Consider the following 16123-nt stretch of genomic DNA (forward strand, 5'->3'; position numbering starts at 1 on the left):
CTGGGGATGGACGGCAGGGATGCTCTGGGGATGGACGGCAGGGATGCTCTGGGGATGGACGGCAGGGATGCTCTGGGGATGGACGGGAGGGATGCTCTGGGGATGGACGGGATGGATGGACAGCAGCCCCCCGGGGACGTGGTTGTACACGGATTTGAGCCTTGCCAGTGCTTCCCTAGGAAAATCCAAGCGCCCACCTCGGAGCTGCTGTGAGCTCTGCTCCCCTCCCACGCTGTAACTCGACTGTAGCTGGGCTCTATTTAACAATTACCATCACTCCGTAATTATCACTCGCTGATTTTCCCCTTTGTTCCCGTTTCCTGGGGAGGGGGAGAGGCTTCTCTGCCGTGCCAGGGAGCTAAAGATGTCTGGGATCCAAGACGACGCGGATGTGCCGGGCGCTGCTGAGGGGGTTTAACCAGGCACGGATCAAAACACCTTCCCCGAGTCCCCCGTCACAGCCGGAATGAAACGCTGGGGGCTGTTCCTGCCCCCGGTTATCAGACACGAGCTCCCAGAGGCTGATTAGGGAGCACAGGGGAGCGAGGAGGGCTCGTAAGGAGCCTTTATTATTGAAATGAGGCAGCAAGGGAGGCTGAGCGGATGGATCCTTAATGAAATGGGGGAGGAAGGGAATTAGAGGGAGAACAAAGTACAAGGGGGATGAAACAGTCTCGGGAAAGGAGGATCTGGCTGATGGAAGATGTGGTGGAGGCACAGCAATCAGAGCAGTGCTCTTGCTTTTACATCTGCTTGTCTCCTCTACCCTCTGAAGGGCTCAGACTCCCTCATTCCCAAAGGCTCCAAGCAAACAGCCCAACGTCCAGGGGCTAAAACACAGTTTCTGTCCAGCCCAGGCCGCCCTCAGCTGTGCATGTCCCAGCTCAGAGAGGCTGATTCCCATTCCATGGCCAGAGCAGACCCTCATCCTGTCAAATCCTTCCTGCAACACAGACGAGCTGCTCCCAAGCACAGCCCCAGGGGTCCAGGGAAGGTGCCTGTCCAGAGCTGCAAGAGAATCTGCCTGAGCAGCAGACACAGCCAGAGATGAGCCAAAGGGATTATCCAGGCAAATCCATCACCTCCCTCCTGCACAGCCCACTGGGGAAGTGGGTTTCCCTGGCTAAAGCTGCTGCAGAGCACATCCCACCGAGCTCCAGGCAGGATTCTCCAGCTCTGCCAGCAGCACTTGGCACCCAGGGAGCAGCTGGATTTGGCCAGTGCCCATTTACCAGCCTGGGGCCAGCGACCAGCTGGATTTGGACCTTGGTCACAGGACACGGGCAGTGCCCAAAGCACCCCCTCTCCCCACAGCCACAGCTGGGTTTTACTCCATGACCACACAAGTCTTTGCTTTCTCAGCTGAAGTCACCAGGAAAGAGGAATTCCAGCCCCTCCATTTACATCTTTTGCAGAAGGTGTTGGGATTTTTTCTTTTTTTTTTTTTTTTCCCATGGGTCAGCTAAAGAAAGCAGCAAACACTGATCCCACCCGGGCTGGATCCAGAACTGAGTTACAAAAACAGGGATCTGAGCCCCTGGAGCCACACTTAGAAATGCAAACAGACTCCTCGATAAACAGGCAATGGCAACAGTGTCCCAGCTCCCATCTCTCCTGGAGACCATCCCACCACCCTTCTCCCTTTCCCAGCTCTCAGTGAAAGGCGTTGCTGGCGGGAGGTGGGACCTTCCCCAGCGAGGGTGAGGAGACCTGGGAAACCTTCTCCGAGGAGCCCTCGGTGTCTTCCACCCCCAGAACAGCGTGGGGGAGAAGCTGGGGGTAGCTGAGGGTCACCAGCTCCCCCTGGAAGGCGGTGTCGTGGTGGTAGGACACCAGCTCGTTGCTGAGGGTCAGCGTCTCCACGGCGCCGCCGGCGCAGCCGCAGCCCAGGAGGGCGGCGAAAGCCCTCCGGAATTCCGCGTTGAAGGCGTAGATGACGGGGTTGAGGGAAGAGTTGGCCCACCCAAACCAGACAAAGGTGTTGAAGACGCTCTGGCCGACGCAGGGAAGCTCTCCTGGCTCGTGGAGGCCGGGCTCGCAGAAGGGCACCACGCAGTTGAGCACGAAGAAGGGCAGCCAGCAGCAGACAAAGACGCCCATGATGACGGAGAGGGTCTGGAGGACCTTGGTCTCCTTCTTGAAGGAGCTCTTCAGGGAGGCTTCCCGAGGGCTGTGGCAGCTCTGGGCGTGTCCCAGGGCCCTCTCCAGGGAGGAGATCCTGCGGATCTGGCGCCGGGCGATGCGGAAGATGCGGGTGTAGGTCACCAGCATGATGGCAACGGGGATGTAGAAGCTGATGAGGGACGAGGAGATGGCATAGGGCCTGCTGAGCCTGGGAGCACAGCTCTCCTCCTCCCCAGAGGCGTTAAAACCTGGCTGCTTTAACATCCCACGGTCCTTGTGCCACTGGAGCTGCACAGGGACGAAGGAGATGAGGAGGGACAGCAGCCAGGCCACCCCGATCATGGCGAAGGCCACGCGCCGCGTCATCCTCCTCTCGTAGCGGAAGGGGCTGCAAATGGCCCAGTAGCGCTCCAGGCTGATGATGCACAGGTTGAGGATGGAGGCCGTGGAGCACATGATGTCAAAGGCCACCCACACATCACAGAAAGCCCCCCCGAAGGGCCAGAAGCCCAGCACGTCGGTGGCAGCCCTCCAGGGCATCACCAGCACGGCCACGAGCAGGTCGGACACCGCCAGGGAGATGACGAAGGAATTGGTGACCTTGGAGCGCAGGTGCCTGAACTTGGCCACGGCCACACACACCAGGGTGTTCCCCAGGAGCGTGGAGAGGATGAGGAGGAGGAGTAAGGCTGCTGTCACCACACGGGAGGACAGCTTGGAGTTGCTTTCCTCTGCCCAGCTGGTGTCATTGGTCCCGTCCTGCCCATCTCCTCCCGCCGAGGAGTAAATCCCATCCATGGGTACCTTTTTTTCCAGTCCCTGGAGAGGTTCCACAGCTATTCCAAGTCCCCACCAGTATCCAAACCCCATTCTTACTGCTCCACAGGCATCTCAGAAGCACCAGCTGCACTCCAGCTCTCACACCCAGCTCCAGGAGAAGTGCTGGAAGCTCTCGCTCCTTCCCAGGTCTCCTGCTGCCAGCATGGCATTCGGATTTTCCCTCTTGCCTCCCAGCCCACTCTCCTTTCCCTGCTGCTCCCAGGGGGGCTGGCACTCACCTCCGGGAGCTGGAAAGGCTCTGCTGCAAACCTTCCTCCCTCTCAGCTCCTCTTCATCTCCTGGTGATCCTGTGCCTGCTGCAGAATCCCAGCCCTTCCGTGGCCAGGCTGGGACTTGCTGCCAGAAGCCAGAGGGAATCTGAGCTCTCTCTGCTCGTGCAGACGGACCCTCCCTGCTCACAGACCCGGCTGCTCTTCCCTCTGGTGCTTCCTCGCCTCCGGATTTCACTCAGGTGGGATCTGTCTCTGCCCCTACGAGCTCCAGAGAACCCACAGTGGACAGGGGGAGTTGCTTGGAAATCAGACCAGAGGACTGAAGGGGCAAAAATGACATTCAAGTGGGATTTGAGGGTCTTCAGTGCAAATCAGCACAGAAATGTGGTGTCATCTCCGAATAAAAGGCACCTAAATTCACTGCACAGGCACCGAGTCACAGCTCAGACACAGCCCTGATCCTTTCCTGAGCTCCTCCCTGTCCTGAGCTGCCCAGCTGCAGGTGCTGCAAAAACTGGCCTCTGCTTTCCACTGCAAAATTCCTTCCAGGGGGGAATAAAAAAAAGAAAAAAAATAGGAAAAAAAAAGGGGGGGGGAAATCACACAGACAAAATCTTGTACAAATCTGGAAGTGTGTTTTGGGGTTTGGTTTTCATTTTCCTGAAACTGTCACACCAAAGTTTCAGTTTGTTCAGGGGAGGTTACGTGTGGGACCACTGAAGGTGCTGAACACCACCTGGGTAAGCTTTTAATTAAGTGTGATCATCAAAGGTGTGCCATCATCGTGGTGCTGCAGAGCTGGGGGATGCTCTGGAGGAACGGGCAGGGAATCCCCCCTAAAACCACCGCTCCTCCTCCCCCACAAAGCTGAACCCCAGACTCACAAGGCAACAGCTCTGCAAGACTCTCCCCTCTTACCTCAGGAGGAAAACCACGGGATTAGGAGCCAGCTGTGACCTCCTAAGGCTCAGTTTAGCCTTGGAATCCAGCACTTTGTAGCCACTCTGCAGAAAAAGGGCTCATTTGATCAAGAAATGTCCTTCGAGAAATGTCATTTGATCAAGAAATGTCCTTCAAAAATGTCATTTGATCAAGAAATGTCCTTCCCAAGGCGTTCCCTCGAGTGCTGGCTCTGGGGCAGCTGCTTAAACGGGGACCTGCTGCTGAGAGGAGCCTCACTGGTGCCCTGGCCAAGGTGGGAAAGGGCAGCCCGAGGTTTGCAGATGACCCTGGACACACAGGGAGGCAGCTCAGCATTAATTCCCTCCCCGTTCCTTAATTCCCCCCGTGCCCAATCCATGCCCTGGGCCTCTCCCTGCCCCTTCCCCGCTCCCGGAGGGAGCAGCAGCCAAACCACACACACGGACACTCGGATTCCATTCCCTGACCCCTCGACACGAGCCCGGAGGGAGCAGGAGCTGCCCGGGAGCGATTCCCAACCAGGGCGCGATTATTCCCTGGAAGACGCAGCCCCCAAAGCAAACACGGCGCTCGGGTGTCCGCCGCACTCGTTGCCAGCACGTCACGGCATCGGCTCGCCGGGGTTTTGTTTAATTAAACCTCATTAGTTCCACCGTCTGCAGCCCGCGCCTGCCAAGGGCCGATCCCAGGGAGAGCGGCTAGATGGCACCAGGAGCCGGCTCGTGGATCAGCGCCTTCCCTTGGGAATTCTGGGGAGAAATTCCTCCCTAGGGCTTCCGCAGAAAAGCGCGGAGCTGTGTCAGGGCAGGGTCAGGTTGGATCTCAGGGAAAGGTCCTTCCCCCAGGGGGTGGTTGGGCACTGAACAGGCTCCAAAGCTGCCGGAGCTCCGGGAGAGTGTTTGGATGATCCTCTCGGGGATTGCTGGAGCTGGATCAATGATCCTTGTGGGTCCCTCCCAGCTCAGGGAATTCCATGATTCCATGACTGCCCAGGACCCTGGCAGAGCACTAACCCACACTGTCCTCTGTGCCCCAAAGGGCATTTTCCTCCTAATCCCTGCACTGGACCCGAAAATTTTGGGGATCTAAGGGAGGAGCCACAAGTCACAGGGCGGAGCAGCGATGGCAGGTGACCTGGCACACAGCAGAGCTTTGGGGTGGGAGCTCCTGGCACATTTAGGTGGCACCTGGGAAGCCAGGAGGCATTCCAGGAAATCATTCCTCGAGACACGAGGCAGCTCCTCCTCCTCAGGAGCTTCCAAATATAGAATCACAACACTCTTAAGGTTGGAAAACACCTTTAAGACCATCAAGTCCGACTGTGAACTCAGCACTGCCAAGGCCAGCACTAAACCACGTCCCCAAGTGCCACATCCATGTTTTCTGAACAATTCCAGGCATGGTGACTCCACCACTCCCACTGTGCCAGGGCCGGACAGCCCCTTCCATGGTTTTTTTCCCAATATCCAACCTAAACCTCCCCTGGCACAACGTGAGGCCGCCCACCTAAGAAAGGACCTCGCACCCAACTTGGGCTGGAGCAGAATTCCAAAGCTGGGCTGGTGGGGGAAGATGGGATGGGAAGGGATCCAATTTATCACCCAATTCCTGCACATCTTGGAGTGCACCTAATGCAGAAATCACTCTTAATTCTGCTGTCACAGGCAAACAAACACAGGCTCGTGTTCACAGACAGCTCCTCTGCCTGCAGGACCAAATCTTCTCCACAGAGAAAACTGTTCAGTGCTTTATATCACAATAAACAGTTGCTACATTCCCTTTTTTTTCAGCAGCTATTTTTTTCTAAGACTCGAGTTAAGTACTATTTTAAACAGCACTCCAATCTGATAATATTTCAGTTTGGTGGCAATTCAGCTCTAGGTTTTTATATTTAATTTCCTCACCCAGCACGACGCTGCCCTCGATTTCCTTTCCCTGCTGTCTCACCAAAATACACTTAAAATTCTCCATTCAGCCATCTTGATTACATCCCACTTTGCATCAAAGGAAGAAAATTACCAGCCACTTGAAATCAAGCAGCAGCTGCTCGGGTTTAACTCCAAAATGCCTCTTCCAGCATGGCTGGCACAGGCAGATGCCTCACAGAATCCCAGGAGAGTGGTTATTCCTGCAGGAATCCCTCTGGACTCGCAGAGAAGGGACAAGTCCTGAGAGCAGGGGAGAAATGAGGGGTTTGAAAAGCAAAGATCCAGGTTTGAAGCAAGACCTGAGCCCTGCAAAAAAAAAAAAAAACTATGGGAGCTCTCCAACGTGCCAGTTGGGGTCAAAGCCAGAGGAAATGGGATTAACAGCCTGGAAATTCAAAGATTCCTTCAGGCATCGGGGCATCAGAGGGAAGGAGGAGTAATTTGGTTTGAGTTTATACACCAGGTTACTCCATTTAGATTGATTTTCTTTAGGCAGAGGGTAAACCAGCCCCAGGCTCCCAGTCTGTGCTGCTTAATTCCAATTAGAACAGGTAAAAACTGGCCCAGGATCAGCTTTTGGAACTGTTTGGTCTAAAACCAGGGGGTTAATTAGGAGAAGTGACTTCCTGGCACAGCAGTTTCCTCCATGGTCAGAACAGGGTGGTTTAAGCAAAGGACTGTGACCTGTGTGAGCCTTGAAACTGCAGGTTTGGGGTGCACAGTGGGTAAAAAGAAGTGGAAATGCAAGAAAAAGCAGCAAGTCTTTCCCAAATGGTGCTAGAAATGAAGGCTGTCCAGCCCAAAAACCAGCACAGGCTACTCAAGACCAATTATTAAACACTGGTGGGCTTTTTTAAACACAGAGAAAAGACTCAGGGAGATCAGAGTCTGGTAGAGCAGTTGTTCAGTTTGGGTTTTGGCAAAGCAGCCCAGGAATGGGCTGGGATTTCAGCAGCCAGGTTTTACAGGGGCAGCAGCTGGAAAAGGGAAAGCACGGAGGGCACAGGGAAGCAAAGGAGGCCCCAGGAGCCCTCTGGTTCCTCCCCTCCCCTTTATTTACAAGTAGGCAGAAAACACAGAGGTTTTTCTCCTGTTTACTTCCAAAGGAAAGGAATACAGAGCTTCAAGTCATTTTACATAATTCCATGTACAGCCTGGGTGAACTGTGAGCTGGATCCAGGACACCTTCCCTGGCAGAGCCTGCACTCGTGAACAAAGTGAGAGTGGAGCCCCAGCCCAGGCAGCGCCCTGGGGACACCTGCAACCTCCCTCCCTGTCCTCTGGGGCTGAAGCTGGGTGGCCAATAAACAATTCAAGGGATGTGGGAATTCCAGCCCTGGTTCCCATTCCCCCGGGCCGCCATCCACAGGGCTCAACGGAGCCTGGGACAAGAGGCAGTTTGTGGAAGTGCTGAGGGGGATACATTCCGAGTCAGGGGGAGGTGCAGGGAGGGGAGGGCTGGTTATCCTTCAGCAGGCAGCCAGTCCCTCCCCTGCCACACACACAGGCTGTGCAGAGAGCCCAGGGACGAGCACATTCCCCTCCTGGAAGTTCAGTTGTTCAGGGATCAGGATTCCTGCTCTTCCACGTGCACACGCGAGGGATAAAAAAGTGACCTGCAAAAGAGGAGGGGGCGAAGGCAGCCCCCAAACCAGCTGCAGTTGGTGTGCTCGGGGGGGGTTGTGCATTAAAAACATTCAGAGAGTTTGGGGTTGGGGCTTTCTGGCACCACAGAACCTCGGGGGGTTGCAGGAGCAAGGCTGAAGGCAAAGGCAAGGCTGTGAAGCTGCACTCTCCCAGAGGGGGAACAGTGCATCCCCTCTCCTCACCCCCCAAATCACTCCAGGGGAACCCCCAGCACATCACCCTGCAGCTCTCAAGGAGTTTTGCTAACAGGGGAGATACAAAAATCAGCAAACAGCTCGAATTTCAAGTAACAGCAAGCAGAAAAGTTGGATTAACAGCAAACCCCCAGCCTTTGACAGAGCCCGAAACTCCTTCCCCGAAATCTTTTGCAGGTCTCCCTTTTAAGGCCTTAATGTCATTACAGAAAGAGGAATTCTTTTGTCTTGTGCTTGCAATCGCTGCCCTGTAGGAGGAGCAGCAGCCAAATCTCCTACAAACGTTAACAGTTACAGTGTCTAGTTGTCCACGACCGTGCAAAGATACACACAGGGAGGGGGAGAACTATCACCGGGTGTTTTAAGCTTGTTGCAGGTACGTCAAGGTCGGGATTTATGTGCCAAGTGTTCGAAACAACCACACAAAGCAGCCAAATGTTGAGCAACTGCAACACTGCTGCAACTCAGGATCTCAACATCAGCCACAGCAAAGGAAGAGAAATAAAAATAAAATAAAATAAAATAAAAAAATAATAGAAAAAAAAAACAAACCTCAAAACCAAACCAAAACTGAGCACTGTTATGGACACAGAAGAGTTTATCTTCACTGGAATTGTGTTCCCAGGAGGGAAGACTGGATGTCAGAGCGACTTGGGGTCACCAGTCAGGTTGAGACCAGTGCAGATGTTGGCACAGAGATGACAAACACCAGCTGGGGCCAGTTCCAGAGTGGATTGTCATGGCAGGAGATCCTGTTGCTGAGCAAAGTGATATCCATGGAGAGGAAGAGAGAGTGACTCCTCTCCTTAGAAGTTCTAGTCATGAGTTAAGGAACCTTAAGACAACTTCCCAAACAGCAGCAACAGGATTCTGTTGGGTCTTCAGAGATTCAGTCCCAGAGCTGTTTTGGGTTCAGAGGAAGCAGCTGCAGCCTTTTGTGCCAAATCTGTAAAGAAAATTGCAACAGAAAGGGGTCAGGTTTTATCAGCCACATCCACAACCAACCAGTAAAATTCCAGAGTGTCTCAGAGCTTCACTGCTCTGCATTCTCTTGGAAACACGTTTGACAAGGGATGCTCTGAAAACTGGGATTATCAGCTGCCCAAATAGGAAGAAAACTACATGGACAGTCCTGTGTAATTGTTCATCAAGAGATTCCTGAAAGGAATTGAAAATGGAAGCCTATTTACCCCTGTGCCACACAGATCCAGGGAAAGTGCAGCAAGCAGTTCGAGCCCACAAGCTCTGGTCACTCACTGCTACTAAATTATGGAATATCCTGAGTTGGAAGGGACCCAGAAAGATCATCAATAAATAATATTATTTATTTATCAATCTTATTGTTTATTTACTTACCAAGAAATAAACAAATTCAAGCAGACCTCAAACCTGTACCACATAAGGCACAGCCAGCATTGTAGGACAGGGAAGATGCCCTTTGCTTGACAATTGATCTAATTTATCCCTTTGAACACTGCCTGCCTTTGTTAAATGAGGATGAAAAATTAATCAATCCAAGCAGCAGCTCGCTCCCAGAGCCTTTTCCTTTTCCCTCCAGCCCATGGCAGAGGCCAGGCAGAATTCCTAGCAGAGGGCAGTTCTTTTAGGACTCAGACTTTAGTTCTGCTAAACATCTTTTGCTCTGCAAGGCTGCCCCAGGTCCCCCCAGGGCCTGCTGCCATCCCTACCTCCATCACAGACTGTCAGCTTCTCCAGCTCAGCTTCCAGCTCAGCATCAGAAATGGGGGGATTCAGCACCTTCTGGGGAACAGGAGGCAGATCCACAGGCTCCTTGGTCGAGTCCTGGAGGAGACTGTCCAGCTCCTTCTCCAGTTCCTCGGTGTCCATCTCTGCTGGGGAAAGAAAACACTCAGTTCCAAGAAGAATTAACCCAGCACAGGTGGAAATCTGAGTGAAACCCAGGTATTATTGCTCCCATCCCTTGCTACTCGTGAGGAACTGCCTGTGCTTCCTCTAAAGGTCTGAAAAATCCAGGGCTGATTTCAGGGAAAAGGGTTTCTCCCATCAGAAAAACCTCTGCACTGAGGCCAAGGAGTGTTGGCACATCTCAGCAGAGACAAACAAGCTGCAGCAACACCCAGGCCAGAGGAAAAAGCTCATCACTTCCAAAACAAAGCAGCAGCCGCTCTAAAAATAGAGTTAAATCAACATTACACAACTCAGAGCTGAGATCCAGCAGCAACTGGAGCCTACAAGGGTTTGGAGAGGCCCAAATCCCAGTTTGCAGGGAAAGGAGGACAGCAGGGAAGGGAGGAGCAAAGGATAAGAACCCCAAGACATACCCAGGCCATTGATCCCCACTCCAGCCAGAGTCTGGGCTACTTCATCTTGAGTGTCACAAAGCTGAGGAAAAACACAGAGTTGGATGTAGAATATAAACCTCTGTCTTACTGAACCTGCCTTTGTCAAAAGCAGAAATAACAAAAAGAATTCAAAAGTTGACTTAAAAGCAGCAGAACACTTCCATCGTGACTGGTTTTTCACTGGCAAAAGGAATAACAGGAAGATTATTTAATAAAGTGCTACAAGGCCAAGTGGGAGGTTTGAAGATCAAACCTGAATCACAATTTCACAGTAAAAGTAAAAAAAAAACAACAAACCCTCTCATTTGAGCTTTTTCACATAAATAACGAGTTTATATTGCAGCTTAGCTACAATATTATAATATATAATAATATGTTATATATATTAATATAATATTTATTATTATATTAGCTACAAAATGAGGAAGCTAAAGTCCAACACAGCTGAGCTACAACACTTTGCAGCCCCTCAGCTCATGAGCTGAAGTCACAATTTGAGCTGACACTGCTAAAAACCAAAAATTAATCCTTTGCTGTTTTTCACACCAGCTTATGCAGACAGAGTCATTTTAATTCACTCAGAATTAACTCCTCTCCTTTCCCCTCACTGAACTGCACAAGATGATGGGTCAGGCAGCTGTTTTATGCCTGTAGCTGCATTCCAGCTTCCAAGGGTTTTGGCTTATATTTCTTTTTTAAACACACCTGAACATTTTCTAGGAAAGCTGTGGGCTTGCCCAATACTGCTGAGCAAAAAACCCCACAAGAAATGCACAGATTTAATGTAAATACATGAAACCAAACACAGAGTTCTCTGCAAATCTCTTCTTGCTGAGCTCTGAGATCAAAATTAAGTCAGTTTGCTTTGGTGACATAAAGAAAAGAAACTACACTGCACCAGAAGCCTCAGCATAAATATTTGGGTTTAATTAATTCACGGGTTTGTTCCAGTACCTCTTGGATCTGATCCACCAGGTTCTCTGCCCTCTCCACAGTCACATCCTTCATGGACAGCTTCAGAGCTCCCACCCCAGCCTGGTAGGCATTAAACACCTATAAATGAAAATACAGAAGAGAAAGAGATGCACGTTGCTGACAAAGAACAAACAAGAAGCTTCTCCCCAGACCCTCTGAGAAACATCAAAGCAGAGAATGGAGCCAGGAGAGGGTTTACCAGGAATAAAGTCCCACCCCTCAGAGATCACTGAAGCAGGGAATGGAGCCAGGAGTGGGTTTAATCAGGGGGATACTCCAGGAATAAAGTCCCACCCCTCAGAGATCACTGAAGCAGAGATTGGAGCCAGGAGTGGGTTTAATCAGGAGGATACTCAAGGAATAAAGTCCCACCCCTCAGACACAGGCTCTGCCAGGCAACTAAAGCACCAGGAGTGAGAGGAGAGGGGCTGAAGTGAGAGGCACAAGATAAAAGGACCCCAGTACCATCTGGTCGGTCTGGGAGGCGTAAATCCGATCCAGGATTCCCTGCACTGCATCCAGCTTGGAATGCAGCTCCTCGATGCGCCGCTCCGTCCTCCGCTTGGACTTCAGACACCTCAGAGCCTGGGGGGGACAGACACAGCTTGGGTCACAAACCAAACACAGGTGGAGCTGTTAGGACATGTTTATACACAAATCCCAAGAGTCTTCCAGTCCCTGAGTTTATTCCCACCATGAGAAAACTTGGAGGAAGCTCTAAAAGATGGGGGACAAACAAGTGTCCTCCAGGGGTTCACTCAGGCATTCCTGGATCACTGCTCAGAAGCAGAGGAGTCTTGGATTCCTACTTTGGAAAGGTTCAGGCCATAGAAAAATATGCCAGTTGGCACCTGCAACTGCTCAGATTCCTGGTGGCTGATGCTCCCTTCAAAAAAAAAAAAGGAATCGCTGGGGGGTTTTCATGTTGATTAAAAAAAAATTAGCATGTTGCATTATACAGAAAAAAGCAGAGGAAGATTGTGAAATATGTAGTAGTGTTGGTGCAAATTTTGTTCAGAAATCACCGTGGTCTGTGAAGGGAAAAAAAAAATCAACTGCCAAATAAAAAATATTAAAGAAGAAAAGGGCGAGGAGTTGGACTTTGATGATCTAAGTGGGTCCCTTTCAACTCAGGATATTGAGTGAAAGTGTCATAAAAAAGCCAGCAATCCCTGAGGCACACACACAACAGCTGCTTTGAAGAGTTATCTCCATTTCCCTTCACTCTGGATAAAAATATCCTTTTCTTCACCTTAAGGAGGCTTCAGAACCACCCCTTCAACCCACAGTGTCTGACCCTGGTCATAATCTGCAGTTATGGACCAGCTCCAAGGACAATTCCCTTGCACTTCCACTCACCAATTGCTTTTTCCCAGCTCTACAAGCACTCCGGGCATCCTCTTTACACCTGGAAGATTCAAGAAGGAAAAGAAACTCATTCTTTTGCCAGCAGTGATTTTACAAAGCAGAAACCACCCTCTGTGCCTTGCTCTGATCCTGAGGTGACCAGTGAGGGTGCATTTGGGATACAACCACCCTTAAATGGTTGCTGATTCCCAGAAGGAGCCCTTGAACGCATTCCAAATCTTTGCAAACATTCCTCACACCCATTCACTGCACCTTGTTTTCATGGGGACAGGGAACAAAGACTGGGAAAGCTGCCCTACCACAAGGCTGGGACACAAACAGGAAAAGAACAACACAGAGAAAGCAGCTTCTAATTACGCCACAAAGTTCTACATCACACAGACGTTGTTCCCTACCACCCTTCCCCAAAATTACTTCTCTGCTTCCTGGGAAAGGGACTCCACCTTCTGTGACAGCAGCTGCTCACTCTGCATCAGCTGGTACACCCCGATGTCCACGTCGTTCATCGGGGACACCTTGGCGTGGAGACCTCGGGCAAACTTCACGATCTGCCAAGAGAGCCACAGGCTTGAGCTCCCAAAACACCCTCACTTGGAAGCGAGGAAAAGATGCTCTCACACTCCCAGTTTAAGCCTTGTTATGGAGTGATGAGGATGCCCCAGTCAGCACGGGATCTGACATTAAACTAGGCAGGATGGAGGAGCATCAGCGTGAAAGCAAAAAGCCTCAGCGGGACACCCTGAGGATTTAAAGCTGTCCTGGAAGTGGGTGGGAATGTCACACTTCCAAGGGCTTCAGGACACTGCAGGAAAACATGCAATCTCAGAGCTGAGAGTGCCTGTATCTAGGTACTGACAAAAAAACCTCTTCACACAGAATGGGATTCCAGGCTGACTCCAGTGGCACGGACGGATTTTACTTTGGATAACCGGGAACAATCAACCTGCAGGCAGATCACACCTAACAATTTTTCAGCTCTTAAATTAAAAAAAAGAAACGTTAAAACCGTTGGAAGAACCTGTCACACAAGAATGAGGATTTCCCCTCACCTACAACCCCGTTACAGCGCTGGAGAACATGGAATTTACCCCTTCCAGACACAGAACACCCTTGTTCCACCAATAAAGTTTTCTTTCCAGGCAGATGGAATGCAAGACAGGGGTTATACCACCCAAAAGCAGTCACCTTGACCCTGTACCTTCTCTCCATTCTGTTCCAGGATCGTGACCCTCTTCTCCTTTTGCAGCTGGAGCAGCAGCAAGTAGAAGGTCCTTTCATCTGGGCACACACTGGCACAGAGGGACTGGAGCTCGGAGAGGGCGACGACGGGGTGAGAGGAGAGCGCAGAGTTCTGATAGAGGCGATAAACTTCCTCTGCCTTCTCCTGCAAGGACAACAGGGATACAGCTCACACTGCTCCTCCCACTCCTCCCACACACACTGGAGGTGAAAACTTGGGACAGTTCCTCCTTTGGGCCACGGTGACTTTCAGAATGAACCGTGTGAAACTCCAGAGCAGAGGGGCTCCAGCTTTTGGATCATCTTTATTATGTCAGTTTGAAACAGCATCTATAGATCTAAATTACTTCTTATCCCCAAATTACTCCATCCATCTCTCTCCAGGCTTTTCAACACCTCAGGGGCACAAATTAAGCTCTACCCAACTCCTTCCCAGCACATAAAATGACTCCTGGTTTTCCTGGAGATGCATAACCTCGGGAATGCTCTCGACAACACTCACCTGAAGCAGCTCCACGTAAATCAGAACCTCCTCTTCCTCAGGGATTTTGCTGTCCCCCAGGACGCTGGAGAGAGTCCACTTGAGGGGCTTCAGGATGAAAACTCCCACACCCCAGGAGATCCAGCTGCTGTCTACACTGGCCATGAAGTCTGACTCCCTCTGGAGCTTCCCACGTCTAGGGAAAAGATATTCACGTGGAACTGAACACAGCCAGTCTAAACCTCAGACATCCTGTACATCCCCAGCCCCAGATCCAGCTGAAGTTTGAGATCTCCCTGCAGGGCACGGAAGGACATGGAGGTCTCCACTCCTCCCAGGCTTCCTCTGGACCCAAAGAATGTTTGGTTTACTATATTTCCAGGTTTTCTGTGTTTACTGTTTTCCCAGTTTCCCGAGTTTCTCCCAGTTTCCTGACTCGAAACCAATGAAGCACCACACAAGGAAATCGATGGTGAGGGCCATTTTTTGGAAGGGGTAACTGGTAATTCCAGGATACCTCAATTCTGTGTTAAACTGCAGTTCTCAGATCTAGTGATTTTGATATCACAGACAGAGCTGCTGCTGTTCTGAAATCTCTTCAAGCCATCACTCCCTGGCTCTAATGTCACCACACGAAACACCTGGATGCAAACACCAGTTTGTCACATCCCCAGTGCCACGGGCAGCTGGGGCACCACAACAGCAGGGTGAGCTCCTCTGACTCCCTGCCAAGCTTTGCCTCGCAAATTCCCCTGACTCCCTGTTCACAGAACCCTGGAATGGTTTGAGTGGGAAGGAAGCTGAAAGATCAGCCAGTCCCACCCCGTGCCCTCCGTTCTGGGGCTTCTCATCTTTGTCCCTGCGTCCCCCAGATCCAGGCAGGAGCAGCCTCGTCCCCTGTGCCATGGAATCATGGAATCCAGGAATGGTTTGGGTTGGAAGGGACCTTAAAGATCATCTCATTCCACCCCCTGCCATGGGCAGGGACACCTTCCACTAGACCAGGTTGCTCCAACCCGGCCTTGGGCACTTCCAGGGATCCAGGGGCAGCCACGGCTTCTCTGGGCAACCTGTGCCAGCGCCTCGCAGGGCAGAATTCCCGACACCCACGCTGGCACAGGGATCTCTCCCTACCCGCATCCATCTCTCCCTACGCCCCCCCGTTCCCCGCCGGCCCCCCTTTACCTGAGCAGCTCCCTGAGGACGGTGCCCAGCCCCAGCGGGACGCTGCCCCGCCGCTCGAAGCCGTTCTGCAGCTCCCGGAGGCAGGTCCTCACCGCGCCCCTCCTGCGGCCGCGGGCCAGCACCAGCCCGACCCAGAAGGCCATCTTGCTGTCCCACTCGGTGCTGTTCACCTCGCGGCTCTGCTTGAAGGCCGAGAACAGGAAGGCCATGCGCTCGTCGTCGCTGTCCCACTCCGGGGGCAGGTCGCCGGCCGGGGCGGGCCCAGGGGGGGCCCCCCCCGGGCTGCACATCTACGCGAGCCCCCGGCTCCGGCCGCGGCCTCCGCCCGGCCCGGCCGCCCGCCCGCCTCAGGGGAGCCGCGCACGGCGCCTGCGCGGGGACAGCGCCACCCCTCCGGCGGGACTTGGTACGGCCCGCGCGGCACCCCCGCCCAAAGGGAGCGGTGGTACGGCCCGGCCGGGAGGGGCCCAAAAAACAACCCCAGGGGACGGCAGAGAGTGACGTCATGCGTGACGTCATGTGTGATGTCACCGCGGGTTGTGGGGAAGTTCTGCAAGATGGAGACTGCATTTGGGACTGCTTGGGAATATATTTTTATATATATATATATTTCCAAGCAGTCCCATATACATATATATATATACTACTGTGACTATATTATATATAGTCACAGTAGTATAATAAT

At 52.1% G+C, this 16123-nt stretch overlaps 2 protein-coding genes across 3 annotated transcripts; both read right to left on the reverse strand.

Moving 5' to 3' along the window:
- Positions 1–1653: 1653 nt before the first annotated feature.
- LOC108503360 (D(1) dopamine receptor-like) lies at positions 1654–2922 on the reverse strand. Its single transcript, XM_017827277.1, has one exon. The coding sequence runs from the start codon at positions 2920–2922 to the stop codon at positions 1654–1656; it is 1269 nt and encodes a 422-aa protein (XP_017682766.1).
- A 4181-nt stretch (positions 2923–7103) lies between these two features.
- On the reverse strand, positions 7104–15805 carry CHMP7 (charged multivesicular body protein 7). 2 transcript variants are annotated; one of them, XM_017827306.1, is made up of 10 exons: positions 15439–15805; positions 14275–14449; positions 13732–13917; positions 12948–13081; positions 12525–12573; positions 11631–11750; positions 11145–11243; positions 10170–10230; positions 9555–9716; positions 7104–8812 (listed from the first exon to the last, which is right to left on the reverse strand). In XM_017827306.1, exons 1-10 carry the CDS (start codon positions 15726–15728, stop codon positions 8748–8750), a joined length of 1341 nt encoding a protein of 446 aa, XP_017682795.1. In that variant the 5' UTR covers positions 15729–15805; the 3' UTR covers positions 7104–8747. The 2 variants fall into 2 exon arrangements, with proteins under 2 accessions (XP_017682795.1, XP_017682794.1); XM_017827305.1 differs by having other exon boundaries at positions 9555–9719.
- Between the last annotated feature and the right edge of the window lie 318 nt (positions 15806–16123).

Source organism: Lepidothrix coronata, unplaced genomic scaffold (assembly GCF_001604755.1).
Source record: "Lepidothrix coronata isolate B3197 unplaced genomic scaffold, Lepidothrix_coronata-1.0 Scaffold137, whole genome shotgun sequence".
NCBI lineage: Eukaryota > Metazoa > Chordata > Aves > Passeriformes > Pipridae > Lepidothrix > Lepidothrix coronata.